Raw genomic sequence first — 17,452 nt, forward strand, 5'->3', positions numbered from 1 at the left:
GTCACTTAGAGCTGCAGCACCCACTCCTGGGGGGGGGGTGTCGTCACAGACTCAACTGGACATTGCACAATCACATCTTAATAAGCCAGACATGACACCACTTCGCTCAGAGAGACACAGAACAGGAAACAGAGCGTGCCAGCAAGGAAGGCTGGCAGCAGCAATGATAGTAGCAGTGCACATGGCAGTGCCAGAGCTGTACTGCCACCCTCCCTGGGGCAAGTGAGAGCATCAGATCATGTGTGTGGTGGTGAGAGATGTCCTGGCTTAGCAGCTCCATGTTAAGAAAGGAACCAATATCTCTTAGAATAGTTCCACAGGCAGGGCTTCCAGACACGTCAGCAGGAGTGTGTCCAGAGATGAGATGTGCTGCCCTGGGTGACTCCGCTCAGGGACACCTAAAGCTAGGGCTTCTCCCAGGACAGTGTAGTTCATACACAAACCTCCCTGTCCAGATTCAGGTTAGCAATCAAGGGTCTTTTTCACCATTAGGAATGTTGCCTATTAACAGCTGATCACCCACTTTTACCAGATTTCCATGTCCGTGGAGCTAGAGAGTCATCCCATGGCCTTCCTTCCATAACACAGAAAAAGTTTTATTGACTTTTTGCTCACAATGGCATCTTTATTAGAGATAAATAATATAGTGACTTTTTAATAGTGACATCGTCTCCAGGGGAGGTCTCAGGTTGTGACTTGCCAAGAATACACCTTCTAGAAAAGTATTGCTGAGCTTCTCTGGCATAAGATTTCATCATCTGTATTTTGACAACATTCCCAGTTGAACTGCTGGGGCCCCTTTCTTCCTGCACTGAAGTGGACTCCCTAGGTGGACAGCTCAGGGGCTGTCGTAAAACTTACCTTCTTTGGTTTCCTGTTTTAGAATGGCTACATCTGAATTTCATTTTTAAAAAAATGTAGTGGTATATATTCTCTAGCGTAAGAAGAAAATATTCTAGTTCTTGCACACATGAAAATGCAATGCTTGGTTCTACTCTGGCACTTGATCAATATTTTGACTTGGTGTAAAATTCTAAGTTAAAAAAATCGAGACTTGAAAAAGTATTTCTGTTTTGTTCTCCTACATCTGGCATTACTTTCTAATGCCATCCCATTTCTCGTTCTTTTTCTATATTCCCATACTTTTTTTCCCTTTGGAACTTTTAGACTTTCCTCTTTATTCTCGGTCTTGCTTGGGTCTTTTTCATTTATTTTCCTGGATACTATAGGCTTTTGTGACTTCAATCTCTGAGAAATTTTCTTTGCTCCAGTTTTTTTTTCTCTGTAGTCCTTTTGGAGCTCCTGTTAATCTCATTTTGGAAATTGTATGTCAGTTTGTTATTTTAGAATCCCCCTTTCTTGTTGAGGGTTTCCTTGAGAGTTTGGTTCTTATCAGCAGTCAGATGAAAGCTATTGTGAGACAATAGGAAAAGTTGATTAGAAGTTCTGTGATCCTCAGAGGGTTTGTTGACTGAGATTCTTTGTATTATTATTATTTTTAAAATTCTTTTTTTTTTTTTTTTTGTTCATGAGAGAGAGAGAGAGAGAGAGAGGCAGAGACACAGGCAGAGGGAGAAGCAGGCTCCAAGCAGGCCTGATGCGGGACTCGATCCTGGGACTTTAGGATCACGCCCTCGGTGGAAGGCGGCACTAAACTGCCGAGCCACCCAGGGATCCCCTGTATTATTATTATTATTATTATTATTATTATTATTATCATCATCATAATTATTATTATTTTCTACTTTTATGTAAATAAAATCTTACTTAACTATTTACTTAGATAACATCTACTTTTTACTTATTTAAATTTTTTTTCTCGTTTTTATTTAAATTCAAGTTAGTTAACTATATAACGTAGTATTGGTTTGAAGAGTAAAATTTCAGTAATTCACCACTTACATATAACACCCAGTGCTCAACACAAGTGCCCTCCTTAATGCTCATCATCCAGTTAGCCCATTCCCCACTCACCTCCTCTCCAGGAACCCTCAGTTTGTTCTCTATAGTTAAGAGTCTCTTATGGTTTACCTCTCCCTGTTATTACCTTATTTTATTTGTCCTTCCCTTCCCCTCTGTTCATCTGTTTTGTTTCTTAAATTCCACATATGAGTGTAATCATAAGGTATTTGTCTTTCTCTGACTTATTTCACCTAACAATACATTTTAGTTCCATCTCTGCCATTGCAAATGGAAAGATTTCGTTCTTTTTGATGGCTGAATAATATTCCATTGTATGTACACACACCACATCTTCTTTATCCATTCATCGAGTTGATGACACATGAGCTCTGTCCGTAGTTTAGCTATTGTTGATAATGCTGCTATAAACATCAGGGTGCACGTCCCCCATTATATCTGTATTTTTGTATCCTTTGGGTAAATACCTAGTAATGGAATTGCTGGGTAGTAGAGTAACTCTATTTTTAACTTTTTGAGGAACTTCCATACTGTTTTCCAGAATGGCTACACCGGTTTGCATTCCCACCAACAGTATATGAGGCTTCCCCTTTTTCTGCATCCTCACCAACTTCTATTGTCTCCTGTTTTTAATTTCAGCCCTTCTGAAAGGTGTGAGGTGGTATCTCATCATGGTTTTGATGTGTATTTCCCTGATGATGAGTGATGTTGAGCATCTTTTCATGTGTCTGTTGGCCATCTGGAGGTCTTCTTTGGAAAAATGTCTATTCATGTCTTCTGCCCATATCTTGCCTGAATTATTTGTTTTTTGTGTGTTGAGTTTGATAAATTCTTTATAGATTTTGGATACTAACACTCTATTGGATATGTCATTTATAAATATCTTCTTCCTATTGAATATGTCATTTATAAATATCTTCTCCCATTCTATAAGTTGCCTTTTAATTTTGTTGATTGTTTTCTTTGGTGTGTAGAAGCTTTTTATCTTGATGAAGTCCCAGTAGTTCATCTTTGCTTTTGTTTCCCTTGCCTCTGGAAATGTGTCTAGTAGAAAGCTGCTACCGCCCAGGTGAAAGAGGTCACTGCCTATGTTCTCCTCTAGCATTTGGATGGTTTCCTATATCACATTGAGGTCTTTCATACATTTTGAATTTATTTTAGTGTGTGGTGTAAGAAAGTCATCCTGTTTAATACTTCTGCATGTGGCTGCCCAGTTTTTTCAACACCATTTGTTGAAGAGACTTTCTTCCATTGGCTATTCTTTCCTGCTTTGTCAAAAATTAGTTGGCCATAGAGTTGAAGGCCCATTTCTGGGTTCGCTATTCTGTTCCATTGATCTGTGTGTCTGTTTTTGTGTCAGTACCACACTGTCTTGATGACCACAGCTTGCTAATACAGCTTGAAGTCTGGAATTGTGATGCCTTCTGCTTTGGTTTTACTTTCTTTCTCTTTCTTTCTTTCTTTCTTTCTTTCTTTCTTTCTTTCTTTCTCTTTCTTTCTTTTTTTCTTTCTTTTTATTTTTATCAACATTAATTTGGCTATTTGGAGTCTTTTCTAGTTCCATATAAAATTTTAGATTATTTATTTTAGTTCTTTGAAAAATGCTGATGTTATTTTGATGCAAATTGTATTGAATGTATAGATTGCTGTAGGTGATATATATGTTTTAATATTCATTCTTTCAATCCATGAGCATGGAATGTCTTTTAGTTTTGTTTGTTTGTTTGTCTTTTTAGAGAAAGATCAAGCTTAAATGTGGTGGGGGTGGGGAGGACGAATGAAGGGAGAGGGGCAGAGGGAAAGGAATAGAAAATCTTAAGCAGTCTCCGTGCCCAGGGCAGAGCCCACGCAGGGCTAGATCACATGACCTCAAGATCATGACCTGAGCCAAAATCAAGAGTCAGTGGCTCAACCCAACTGAGCCACCCAGGCACCCCTCAAATATTTTTCCATTTTTTTGTGTGTGTCTCTTTCAGTTTCTTTCATAAGTGTCCTACAATTCTCAGTGTATAGATCTTTTACCTCTTTGGTTATATTTATTTTTAAGTATTTTATGATTTTTGGTACAGTTGTAAATGGGATCAGTTCCTTGATTTATCTTTCTGATGCTTCATTATTGGTGTACAGAAATGCAACAGATTTCTGTATGTTGATTTTATATCCTATGACTTTGCTGAATTTATGTATAAATTCTAACAATTTTTGGTGAAATCTTTTGGGTTTTCTACATAGAGTATCATATCATCTGTCAAGAGTGATAGTTTGATTTCTTCCTTGCCAATGTAGATGCTTTTTCTTTATTTTTGTTGTCTGATTGCTGAGGCTAGGACTTCCAGTACAATGTTGAACAACAGTGGTGAGAGTGGACATCCCTCTTGTGTTCCTGACCTTAGGGGAAAAGCTCTCAGTTTTTCCTCATTGAGAATGATATTTGCTGAGGCTCTTTGGTATATGGCCTTTATGATGTTGAAGTATGTTCCCTGTATCCCAACTTTATTGAGGGGTTTTATCAAGAATGGATGCTGTAGTTTGTCAAAAAAATTTTTTTTTGCCTATATTGAAAGGATTGTAAGATTTTTATCCTTTCTTTTATTAACGTGGTGTATTACGTCAATTGAAGGGCAGATATTGGACCACCTCTGTAGCTCAGGAAAAAATCCACTTGATCATGATGAATAGTTATTCTAATGCACTGTTGGATTTGATTTGCTAGTATCCTGTTGAGAATGTTTGCGTTCATGTTCATCAGAGATATTGGCTGATAATTCTTTTTAGTGGGGTCTCTGTCTGATTTTGGAATCAAGGAATGAGTTTGGAAGTTTTCCTTCTATTTCTATTTTTTGGAACAGCTTCAGGAGAATAGGTATTAACTCTTCTTTAAACATTTGGTAGAACTCCCCCGGAAAGCCATCCGGCCCTGGACTCTTGTTTGTTGGGAGATTTTTATTACTGATTCAATGTCTTGTCTGGTTATGGGTCTGTTCAAAATTTCTATTTCTTCCTGTTTCAGTTTTAGTAATTTATATGTCTAATTTCTCCCAGATTGCTCAATTTGTTGGCATATAATTGCTCATAATATTCACTTATAATTGTTTATATCTCTATGGTGTTGATTGTGATCTCTCCTCTGTCATTTGTGTTTTTATTTATTTGGGTCCTTTCTCTTTTCTTTTTGATAAATCTGGCGAGGGGCTTATAAATTTTGTTAATTATGTCAAAGAACCAGCAATGTTTAAACTGTTGCACCCACAGTCTTCCTGATCAGTCCATTAATTGTAACTCTATATAGACTATTTCTCCTAACTCTAGAGATGCCAACCTGGTCTGAACCACTGCCCTACTTTGCTTAGATTATAGTATTCTCAAATTGTCATAAAAATCTGTAAAATGCACTAGTCAGAGCATATTACTTCTCTGTTCAAAATCTTGCAGGTGCTACCTGTTTAACTCAAAAACTAATGTATCCTTAAAATGGTTTCAGGGCCCTACAAATCTGAGCTTTGCCTCCTCCTACTCCCCATCGTACTTTCAGGTGGCAGCTCATGCTGCCTCACTCTCTCCATTCCAGCCGCATGAGTCTCCCTGCTATTCCTTGGACATGCCCAGCATGCTCCTGCCTTTGGGTTCTTGCCCTAACTATACTCTGCCTCAAACATGCAACTTTCAGATACCTGCTTCGTTATCTCCCTCACTTTCTCATAGTCTTTATTGTCTTCTAACTTCTCTTACCAAGTGCTTATTCATTATGTATATTGTTAAGTGTCTGTTTTTCCTCTCACAAAGTTATTTCCATGAGGACAAGGATCCTTGTTTTGTTCTCCAAGATATCTTAAGTACCTAAATCAGTGTTTGACATACAGTAAGATTCAACACTACTTTTTGCAAATCATGAATAATTGCTATTTATTATATCCCAGACACTGTGTCACATTTTTACTGTAAATCAGCTCATTTAACCTCATTTTAAGAATTAGGGAATGGAGTCACAAAGGTAATAAAGATTCTAGCCAAGGTCGCACCTTGGAAGTGGTTGAGCTTGGATTGGAACCCAAGCAGTCTGGCTCTAGAAGTGAGGCCCTGGATTTCACTACATTCCTTTCTGCACTCCCATTGTATGTGAAAAGTGTAAGATATTAATCCAGGGCAAGGGATATTTCCAGTACATTCTCTGTTCTCTGGCTTTCTTCCAGAAAAGGCATGGTTTCATGTCAAACTTTGGTGAAAATTTACATCAGGATAAGTACTCCTAATGGTAGAGTGAAACAGTTTTGTCCCCTGTTAAATTGATTTTATACCTCAGTGAGCAGGTGAGAAATTTTATCTGTGTGGGACAGAAGCCTTTCGGATCCCTTTGGGAGACTATCTACTTCTGCACATAAAGTTAAACTATATGAGTTTCTCTCTGAGATTTATAATAACTAGATTACCTCTCTGATGCCTTCAAAATGGAGTGACTAAAAGAAAGAAGTAAGCTGAAATGATAGTATCACAGAAGGAATAGTATTTTGTGGAAGGAGAGTTTCTCTTCTAAATTCTAATTGTTCTCTTAAAGTATCAGATGCTTTTATTTGTTTTGAATAATATAGGCAAAATATGCAAAATCAGGGATTTATTGTATCTAGTATTATTTTAAAAATTTATTCTTTGAAAGCCTCAAAAGAAATGAGCATATTAAAATGAAAATACTTTAAAGGTGATTATTCAAAGAACTCAGCAAAATATCTGACATAATAATCTTTCTTCATGTTATTTTTCATTTCTAGATAATTCTAGAGCACTGATTATATTTCTGGTGTTTCTCATCGTTGTGACATTCTTAGCTCTGCTTGTTGTTCTCTATAAAATCTATGACCTACGCAACAAGAGGTCCAGGTAAGAGTTTGATTTCAATATAATATAATAATGCTGAAAGCACCAATCTAAGAGGTAAGTTTAAAACCAATTAAGTGAAGAATGAAAAGTAGCACAAAGTTCAGTTCATCAATGAACTTGTGAACAAAAACTTACTGTAGTCTTCTTGGTTTATAGTAAATACTAATATTTTCTACATTTACTAATAATGTTATAGAGTTTTAAAAATAATAACCAATGAAAAGAATAGATATTTATTCTTTTAGTACAAAGTAGGTCAGAGGAATCTAGAAATGATAAAGGCAAAAAGAAAAGAGAAAATACCTAGGGAATTATGTATTCCTTTGGCCAGGAACAACTGCATTTTATGAAAAATAATTCTAAAATAAAATAATAAAAAAATAAAATAATTTAGTCACTTACCTGAATTTAGCAGACAACCCTTGGTTGATGTCTTCCTCCCTTACTTTTTCTTTATTCCTCTCTCTTTCCTACAACTCTTCTTCATTCTTTCCTGCCTCCCCTGCCATGATCCTTCCTCCTCTCCTCCCCTTCTCTCCTCGTTCCCTCTTCCTCTCCCCTCTTCTCTCTTCCTCCTCTCCTTTCCTCTTTACTCCCTGGCTCCATTCCCTCCTTCCTTCAATAAATATAAAGTGAATTGATTCATTAAATATACATTGAACCCCAACTGAATTCTATGTTTCTTAAAAATATATAAACTTACGCTTCTTATTTTCACAGTGATTTAGATGAAGAGCAGGAACTTGTTGAAAGGGGTAAGTATACTTACTTTTTACTGGTGAATATCCCCTTCATGTTTGAATCCATTCATTTTAAATAAGAATTCAAAATTTAAAAATATAATCTGGACTTATTCTGATGATATAATGATGAAACTTAATTCATTTATTATACATATATATATATATTTTTTATTTATTCTATACATATATATTGTGCTAGCACTGAAGATATGGCAGTGACAGGCCACAGACTCCACTCTTAAAGGGTTTGAAATCTAATAGAGGAAAACAGAAATATCAACAAATATGACAGTAGTTTGGTAAATGCCATAGAATTGAATGTATATGGTTCTATGGAAAGATAGAAGATAGAAGACTGTGAGTGGCAAAGGCAGCCATCTGGGTCTTCTAAGATTGTGGGGAGACATTAGATCAACAAATGAGGGAGTGGTGGATGGAAGAACAGATTGAAAGTCACAAAGTGGAAGACTTGGTAGTATGTGTGTACAAGTCCGGTGGGATGGTGGCTGTTTCCACTAAAGGACCACTAATGGACATGACAAAAAAGTTGCAATTTGACTTAGAAGAGGAAAGGAATTTCATTTTTCTCTTCTTTTTTCAACTGTTACATTGTTCCTTTAATATTTTAAATGTGATTTTTGATCTGGTAAAAGGGGGTGGAGTTAAAGATTGGAACTCTGTTTACAATAAAGAAAATGTATTTTCTCATATTCAGGACAGGAAAAATTTAAGTACTCCTATTACCCAAACTCCATAAAACCTGAAAGGTGGCCCTAATTTCAGAATGAATGAATATCAGAGGTTTTCGGAGACCTAAAGGAGCAACTGTACATGCCCAATGTGATACTCGTATTTGGATAATAAATTTCCACAGACAATAAGATACCCTAGTGGACATCTTTCTTGATCTGAAAAGTAGAGAACACTAACATGAATAGAAGGAACATATTTTTTACATGTGTGACACTTCACATTCTCTTATTCTTCTGAAATTTTTGTTTTTCAGGTGCCATATACAATTGTAGTTCTTTATGGTTAATATATTTTTACTCTTTACTAAGTTATTATAAAAGCAGAGCATATAATATGTTCCATACCCTGGAGGCATAACAAATTAATGCAACTTGTTTATAGCATAGTGTAAAGGGAATATCAAATGAAGCTGAGTCTTGAGTAGAAGGTATTAATCGTATTCTCTTATAACTATAGTATAGCTAATAAAGTATAGTAATTCTTATATTGCATTACATATTCAAACTTTGGATTTAGGCAATGGAACACATAATAGTATTAGAATCTTTTTAACAAATAGAGTTACATGCTCATATGTGTATTCAGAAGACAAATTTGAGGCAGTTGAAAAGATAAATCAGGATGAGGAAAAAAACAGAGACAGGGAGAGGAGTTAGGAGGTTGTCATTCCACAGATGAGGAGGACTGCTTGCACCTGACCAGGGACAGAAGGGATGGGAAGCACCCAGTGACCTACTGGATATGCGGAGGGAGGGGGAAACTTTGGATAGCATGAATGTTACAGCCTTAAATTAGTTTGCAAGTGGTGATCTTGTTTCCTGAGATTTGAATACTAGAGTAAAGGAAAAATTATTTTTACTTTGAATATTTTGACTTTGAGGTAAATGTAGGATAACTGTGTGGAAACTCTGGGAGAGAGTCTGAAAGGTTATTATAAAGTCCAGAAGAGGGCTGGAGCACAAGATTCAGATGTCATAGGCTTCTAGGTGAACCCTCGTATGGGAGTGAGATTTTCTGGGTGAAGTGTGTGAGGGAAGGAAAGAAATGAAAAATGGAATCCAAGCTATAAAGTTAGTGAAATTCATATGAACACTTGAAAGATAGACATAACCCTTGTCATGAATCCTTAATATGTTTAAAGATGATGAAAAACAACTGATGACTGTGGAGCCAATCCATGCAGATATTTTGTTGGAAACTTATAAGAGGAAGATCGCTGATGAAGGAAGACTGTTTCTGGCTGAATTTCAGGTGTGTGCTCCTCTTGATATATGATGAGAAATTTACTCAATTATTAACCTAAATTCTGTTTTAAAGGTATTATATAACTATTTGACTTTGTAGTTTGTCCCACGTAACACTACAACATAGTCAAAGCAGATATTATTAACATATTTATAGAACAAAAGAGAGACACATAGTCATGGAACTAGAAAATATTTCAAAATAATTCTTCCATATATCATTATCAGTTATGAAGCTGTGTCACAAAACATATTTGGCTGGTTTTGTACTTGTAGTCTAATTAACTATCTAAGTATGTGTTTTTAAATGAATTTTCAAGTGGCAATTAATTCTGAATTTGCTCTTGCTCGTGGGTTTTATTCTCAAAGTAGCCCATCATTCATTTTCTAGGTGTTTTTTGCATAACAGTTAATAATGCTAATTTCAATTACCATACAGGACTTGTTCATGAGCATAAAGGAAATACCTTATAGAATGTCTCCTTTGCTCAAAATGATCAGTGGCCAGCAGAAAATTATTTTTCTTGAATCTGCTGTGACCCAAAGGATCTTTATGTCTTTCAGAGCATTCCACGGGTGTTCAGCAAGTTTTCTATCAAGGATGCTCGAAAACCTTTTAACCAGAATAAAAACCGTTACGTTGACATCCTTCCTTGTAAGTACTCATTGAGAATTGGATTTACATGTATTTAGGCTACTTGATTATTCATTATTTCATTTGTTTATATTTCTTTTCTTTGAACAGATGATTATAACCGTGTTGAACTCTCTGATATAAATGGAGATGCAGGGTCAAATTACATAAATGCCAGTTACATTGATGTGAGTAAAAATGCATAACTGCCAGATTATTTTACATCTTTGTTATTTTGCCATTGATCATTTTCATTTTCCTTATAATCATGCATTCCATCCGATTCCTTCTTTGTCATGGCAAAATTTTAGAAATATTATTAGAAATAATTTGTATGATGAACACTGGGTATTATACAATATGTTGGGAAATTGAATTTTAAATCAAATAAAGAAAAAGAATAAATCTTTTTAAAGATCAGAAAAAAGTTAAAAGAAATGGTTTGATGTAAACCCCTATTGTCACTGATATAAACAACAAAATCGTTAATATCTGCTAGGATAGCTATTGATGATTTGTTATTGGTACTAGGCACATTGTAGAATTTTTCTCCACCAAAAAATGATAGTAATAGTTAAAGTACTTGGGTGACCACTATGTGTGGGGTGTTAGACTAAAGGATCCATGTATGTATTTCTCATAAGAGCCCCACATTTGCCCCGACCACGTGCACCATGCTCACTGCAGAGGTGAGGACTGGGAGGCTCTGGTGAATTAGTTATCCTTCCCTTGCTCAATCAGTACAAGATTGAGTTGGGATTTCAAACGCAGGTCTGTGTGACTCCAAACTTGTGCTTCAATTATACAACATTGCCTTTCAGCAGAGGTGTTCTCCATTGCCCCAGATCATTGTATTTACTTAAAACCAAATATTTTGTATGGTTGACTTATCCAAAATATTTTAAAATGTTACTTATTATATAATTGTAAAATAAGTGATGAATCACACAATTTTTAAAAAAAACTTGAGCAGTATAAAGATAAAGACTGAAAAAAATCTTCCTTCTGCCATTTGCCCAAAGCCCCCGTTTACCAGAAGAGGTAACCTCTATGTTGCTTCTTCTTTATCCAGGCAATTTCTTTATAAACAAGAAAACACCAACATTATTTATCATCTCCTTTACCCAAAAATGTTAACATACTATTCACATTGTTCTGTGCCAGGCTTTTTAAATGTAGGTGATATATGTGTAAAACATCACTACAAGAACAGGGAGTGGCAATTTTTTTTTTTTTTTTTTTTTTTTTTTTGTATAAGGGGCCAGACAACAAGTATTTTGGGTTTTCCAGGACATACCACTCTGTCACAACTACTTAGTTCTGAAGTTTAGTGGCCACACTTTAATACATAATGTGAATGTGTTCCCATTTTTTTTTTGTTTTTGTTTTTTTCTTTTTTACAAAATCAGACACAAGTTGTAGTTTGCTGACCCTGGTTAGAGCACTTGTACCTCTTTCTTCTATATTTTATAAATCATTCATGGTGTAGCCAAATTGTGATTTAGTTAATCAGTTCCTATATTAATGGACATTAAATGTGTTTTCTAATCTGCTTTTACCCACAATGGTTCAATGAATAATCTTGACTCATTATTTTACATGGGGTTTTAGTATATCTAGGATAAATCCCTCAGAAAAATTTCTAGGTCAAAGAGAATATGCATTTGCAATTTTTTTTAAGATTGTATTTATTTATTTTCGAGAGAGAGAGAGAGCATGAACAGAGGGGAGGGGGAGCGGGAGATGCAGACTCCCTGCTGTGCAAGGAGCCCCCTTGGGACTTGATCCCAGGAACCCAGGATCATGACCTGAGCCAAAGACAGATGCTAAACTGACTGAGCCACCCAGATTACATTTGTAATTTTAAAAGACATTTCCAAATGGTCTTCCACTAGGGTCATGTCAATTTACGTTCCATCAGCAATGTACGAAGGGTGCTTATTTCCACAGACTGCCAAAAGGGTGACTAACAAAAAATTTTTTGACAGTCAAATAGTTGACAGTGTATATCATGCTACTACTATATATGCTGGTGTGTAAGGTAATTCACAATCTTTTCTTAAAGAAAAAAATTGAAATTGAGGTTTGTTTGTTTGAATCTATGTGAATACATGAACGTTTAGTGGAATAGGTAAAATGGTCAAATCATATTTATCTATTTATTCACATGATGTATTCATTTCCTAGCGCTGATATAGCAAAGTGCCACAAACTGGGTGGCCTCAAAACAACATAAATATATTCTCTTTGAAGTTTCTGGAGACAAAAAGTCCAAAATCAAGGTGTCAACAGAGCCATGCTCCCTTGGAAGGGTCCCAGGGAGATCCTTCCTTCATCCTAATCTATGTTTCCATCATCCGTGACCTTCTTCCTTGTGTGCTTCTACCTCACTGTGTCACCTTTCTCCCATAGACACAAGTCATTAGGTTTAGGGCTCATCCTCCATGGGTATAGCTTCATCTTCCACAAAGATCCTATTTGCAAATGAAATCACATTCTGACTGGATATGTGTTTTTGAGGAATGCTATTTAAGCCTCTACACACAGATTATGCAAAATGATAGAAAAATGTAAAAGTATTTTTTTACGTGAATCATTCATGAGAGCTGGGATTTTTCTTCTAAAGCATTCTGTCCCTAGAGACAGCGCTCTACCCTATAGAAATGTCCAGCCTCCCATCCCCTTTGTTTGATACATGACACGTTTTGTAACCTTATTAACTGTTGCCCCTGTAAGTTATCTCCCAAGCAACAAATATCTCTTCCATTGACATGTGGTCCTGGTAGTCACAGTACAATTACTTACTTTATTCCTTTTTAATATGATTATCAAAAGGCTTGTTTATAATGACAAGCAAGACTTAGAAATGTGAGGTCATCATTTAAAAATAATCACTAGTACTGCATCATAATTTTGACTTCTATTTTAACTGCTTCTGCTGGTAATTTCTGCAGGCTTTCACAATTAGCACTAATAAACTTTATTTCAGTGCATAGTGTTTCTTCCACATTGTTTTTCAACATAAACTGAGAACAGATTTTTATAAGGATTTAGATAGTCTCTGGGAAAAAAAAACTTATTATTTTTATTCAAATATATATAATAATTAGGGTATTGAGTTACACTTATTTTTCTCTACCAGAGCTGGGAGTTCCTGAAAAGCATGTCTTCAGCCTTTGGATAGTTGCTTGACATATTGTGGCCCCTCAATAAATGTCAAATGAGTTAATATATGAATAATACCATGTCATAAGGTAGAAGTTTCCAGAAGTTACTAATATTAATCCTGAATTTTTGTGTCCCATGTCACTATATTTCATCTAATGGGCAAAGGTTATCTCTCTGAAGGGCTTCTCTGATTGCTGAGGTGAATTTAAGGAATATGGTCATTTGGAAGAAATTAGCACAGTGTTTTATCTGCCTCTGTACTCCTTCTCTGCTTTGGTGAAAGGAGTGGAAAAAGTAGACATTGTAGGTAATGAAATGAAAGTTATCGTGTCTCTTATCTACAAAGGCAGAGAAGAAGTCTAGGGAATCTGTGGCCTATCCCAGAACTAGTTAAAGGAAGAAGTGTGGGGATCATATCAGAATGATTTATTGAAAGAAATTGAATAAAAATCCCAAAAGCAACCATACAGCTTGTAAGAAGGTTTAAATTGTAACAGATGGCACTCTAACGGTTGGCAGGACATAAAATATAAGAATGTCTAGATTACTTTTGTAAATTGCTGCACCATCCCTGATGAGGATGAAGTCTAGTTTTTAAAATTGTTTTTGGGAAAAAAATAAAATGAAGTTGTTTTGGGTATATAGCAAAGACACACGAAAGCCATGAATATTGTCTGTAAATGCTAACACGTTTGGCACAGTTTAATGAGTGAGCTTGAGTTAATAAAATCCCCCTTATAATCTGAAAATGTTCAGAGAAATCCACAAGAAACAGTGGGTCTAAATCAATTTCCTCTAACTCATAGTTTTGCATGTACATGAGTAATTGAGTGTTCAATAAATTATATGCCTTTGTGTGTGTTTTGAACAGGGCTTCAAAGAACCCAGGAAATACATTGCTGCACAAGGTAATTTATCTGCTAGTCTAACATTCTTTTTTGAAAATTGTTTCATAGCACCTTGAAGAAGATATTTATCAGTTTGTATTTATTTACCTCCTAGGCCCAAGGGATGAAACTGTTGATGATTTCTGGAGGATGATCTGGGAACAGAAAGCCACAGTCATTGTCATGGTCACTCGATGTGAGGAAGGAAACAGGGTAAGAGTCATAGGGTGAAGATTGGGGTTAGGAAAAGGGGGTTGGATTGCATTTCGAAAAGACCATATATATGTGCTTAGTGACAAAAACAGACAGTTCTCCATTTTAGTCAGTATAACACTTGATTTAAAACTTTTTATACCTGTAGAAAAATAAAATGTGTAATACCGAAAGAGATGTATACAGGAATACAGTTTAAGTGTTTCTGCTTACTTGCTGGACTTACATTTGATTCCTATTTCTTTGCAGTATTGTGGTAAGAGTGGTGCATCTCAGTGAGGTGATTTCACAAGGACTTGTGAAAACTTAAAACTGTCCTTGGGGATATAGGTGGTAATTTATGTAATAGGACTTTAGGAAGAGTGAAAGCCTCCCCATCTTCCAGCCTGAAATCAACTGCATGCAATCACATCATTTCTACTGACAACCCAGCACATCCCCTTTAAATATGCAGCTAAGCCTGGCAAGATCATCCTTTTACTAGGTTTACTAGGTAGTATGAAGAAATCTTTCAGGACACATTAATGGGAAATGGAATACCTTTCAAGCATCACAGCTTCAGGTGTACATGTGCTGAAAGGAGAATACACCAATGGTTTGAGACTTTCAGATGGATGACTTTTGTTGTTTTGTTTTTAAAAGAATTTTAACAAGCAAATTTGTTTAAATAACTAGCAAATTTGTAAAATTCTTAATGTTTTCTAAAATACAGAACAAGTGTGCAGAATACTGGCCATCAATGGAAGAGGGCACACGGGCTTTTGGAGATGTCATTGTAAAGATCACCGAGCACAAAAGATGCCCAGATTATATCATTCAGAAGTTGAACATTACAAATGTGAGTTTATTACATGACATTTATTTCCATATGGGTTGTCTAAAAACACAATTATGGAAGTAAGTGTAATATGAGAAATTATAATATATTTAAGAAAAAATATATTTAACAGCCTACGGGAGGAGGATTTGCATTGGAACAATAACATGGGCCAACGGGGTCAAGTTAAACCTAGTCAAATCTACTGGTATCAAAAGTATTTGTAGAAGCCCCTGAGTGGCTCAGTCAGTTAAGCATCCAACTCTTGATTTTGGCTCAAGTTATAGTCTCAGGGTTGGACCTGCTTAAGATTCTCTCTTCCTCTTTTCCCCATCCCACTCTGTCTCTCAAAAAACAAATATATATATGTAAAATGCTGTGACTCTTGATGTATAAACATCTCATTAATTATATTGACTAAATGATTGAATTATTGAATGAATGGTACAATGGCTCTTTTCTCATTGGTCTGTTATCATTACGGAAAGAATATTTATACAAATGGCACAATTGGAGAGCTCTTTCTGTCTATAGGTCCTTTCCCCTGTGCTTTAATAAAACCACCTTCTTGCACACACAAAAAAACCCAAAACCAAATGCCAAAATTAAAGACTGTAAGAAATACAAAGTTCTAATTATGTAGTAAAGATAAAATGTTTAGTTCAGAAAAGAAAACTGTCAATATAACCTTAGATAATAGTTAAAATAGAGGTCCTCACGCATGTTATTGGATTTTTAAAATTTTTTGGGGGGGGATTTTTAAAAATTTTTTAAATTTACTTTTAAATTTATTTTTTAAGTAGGCTTCACTCCCAGCATGGAGTCCAATGTGGGGTTTGAGTTCACAACCCTGAGGTCAAGACCTGAGCTGATATTAAGAGTCAGACACTTGGGGCGCCTGGGTGGCTCAGTGGTTGAGCATCTGCCTTTGGCTCAGGTCGTGCCCTAGGGTCCTGGGATTGAGTCTCACATCAGCCTCCCCACAGGGAGCCTGCTTCTCCCTCTGCCTATGTTTCTGCCTCTCTTTCTTTGTCTCTCATGAATAAATGAATAAAATCTTAGGAAAAAAAAAAAGAGTGGGACACTTAACTGACTGAGCCAGCCAGGCACTTCCTGGGATTCCATGTTTATGAAAAGTTCTATAATAGGCAAATTTATGGAGACAGAACATTGATTAGGGTTGCTTGGAACTGTTGGAGGTGAAGCAGGAGGAGGGATGACTACTAATCAGTAAGTTTCTTTTGGGAGATAATGAAAATGTCCTGTAGTTCATGGTGAGGATTTTACAACTCTGGGAATATAATAAAAAATGCTATACTTTAAATGAATACATTTTATGGTATGTGAATATATCTTAAAGTGGTTTAAAGATGCAAAAAAATATCCCTACCAATTGTACATTTCTTCCAAGGCCTTCTAAGGCTCCCATGGCATTAGGCCCCCAGAGGGCTGTGAGACAATGAATCTACCACCAATAGTTCATGGTAAAATACATGGTGGACTTGAGGCATGAGATCTCCAGGCCACATATATGGGTCCTATTTAGAGCTGGCTGCATTGATTGGTCTCATTATTATTCTTAATTATATTCCTATCAGAAAATTAAAACCAACCAAGTTTTGTTGTTTCTTCTGGTATCTAAATGTAGATGGTTCTTCTTCGTACCAGGTCAAAGAATTCATCTTGTAGTGGTTACTTTGACGTTGGAGCAAATATGAGCTGTAGTCTGGGGCTGACCTTCCTCAGGTGTCTCTCCACAGTTTGAGCTGACATTTCTAAATATAGGACGGCCTAAGAAATATAGCATTAACCAAACAATTTATCGGACTTTCTTCACATGAAGAAAATTAGCTGGCCTACCAAGTGGAAGTATTTCAAACAGCTGTGAGAATGGCCTTTACTTTATGTCTTTTTCCACCCACCTACATCTCCATTTTTTGGTGTGTGTGTATTTGTTTTTGTTGTTTGTTTTCGGTGTGGCGGCATGAAAGTTCCTAGCAGCTTCAGCTAACTTGTCATACCTTACTTACCTTACCAATAAGTTATTGCTCACTGGTTCATGCATGCCAACCTTGCATGACATCTCAGCTACCAGTTATTAATTGGAAAGGAAAATGCAATCATGGCTGAAAAAGTTGCATGAGGAGTTTTGGGCCCTGATGTTCTCTTTTACTTAATTTATGTCAGGTAGTCTGCCCTGA

The 17,452-nt window shown here is 36.0% G+C and overlaps 1 protein-coding gene across 5 annotated transcripts in view; it reads left to right on the plus strand.

The window, feature by feature from the left end:
- PTPRC (protein tyrosine phosphatase receptor type C) overlaps positions 1-17,452 on the plus strand; it is a 126,285-nt gene that overhangs the window by 92,980 nt on the left and 15,853 nt on the right. For all 5 annotated transcript variants that reach the window (XM_077902383.1, XM_077902384.1, XM_077902385.1 and 2 more), the window contains 8 exons: positions 6,684-6,792; positions 7,513-7,547; positions 9,430-9,539; positions 10,097-10,187; positions 10,278-10,354; positions 14,206-14,242; positions 14,337-14,434; positions 15,147-15,272. In XM_077902383.1, coding sequence (XP_077758509.1) covers positions 6,684-6,792; positions 7,513-7,547; positions 9,430-9,539; positions 10,097-10,187; positions 10,278-10,354; positions 14,206-14,242; positions 14,337-14,434; positions 15,147-15,272 — 683 coding nt within the window. The remainder of the gene's footprint in view (positions 1-6,683; positions 6,793-7,512; positions 7,548-9,429; positions 9,540-10,096; positions 10,188-10,277; positions 10,355-14,205; positions 14,243-14,336; positions 14,435-15,146; positions 15,273-17,452) is intronic.

Source organism: Canis aureus, chromosome 6 (genome assembly GCF_053574225.1).
Source record: "Canis aureus isolate CA01 chromosome 6, VMU_Caureus_v.1.0, whole genome shotgun sequence".
NCBI classification, from domain to species: Eukaryota; Metazoa; Chordata; class Mammalia; order Carnivora; family Canidae; genus Canis; species Canis aureus.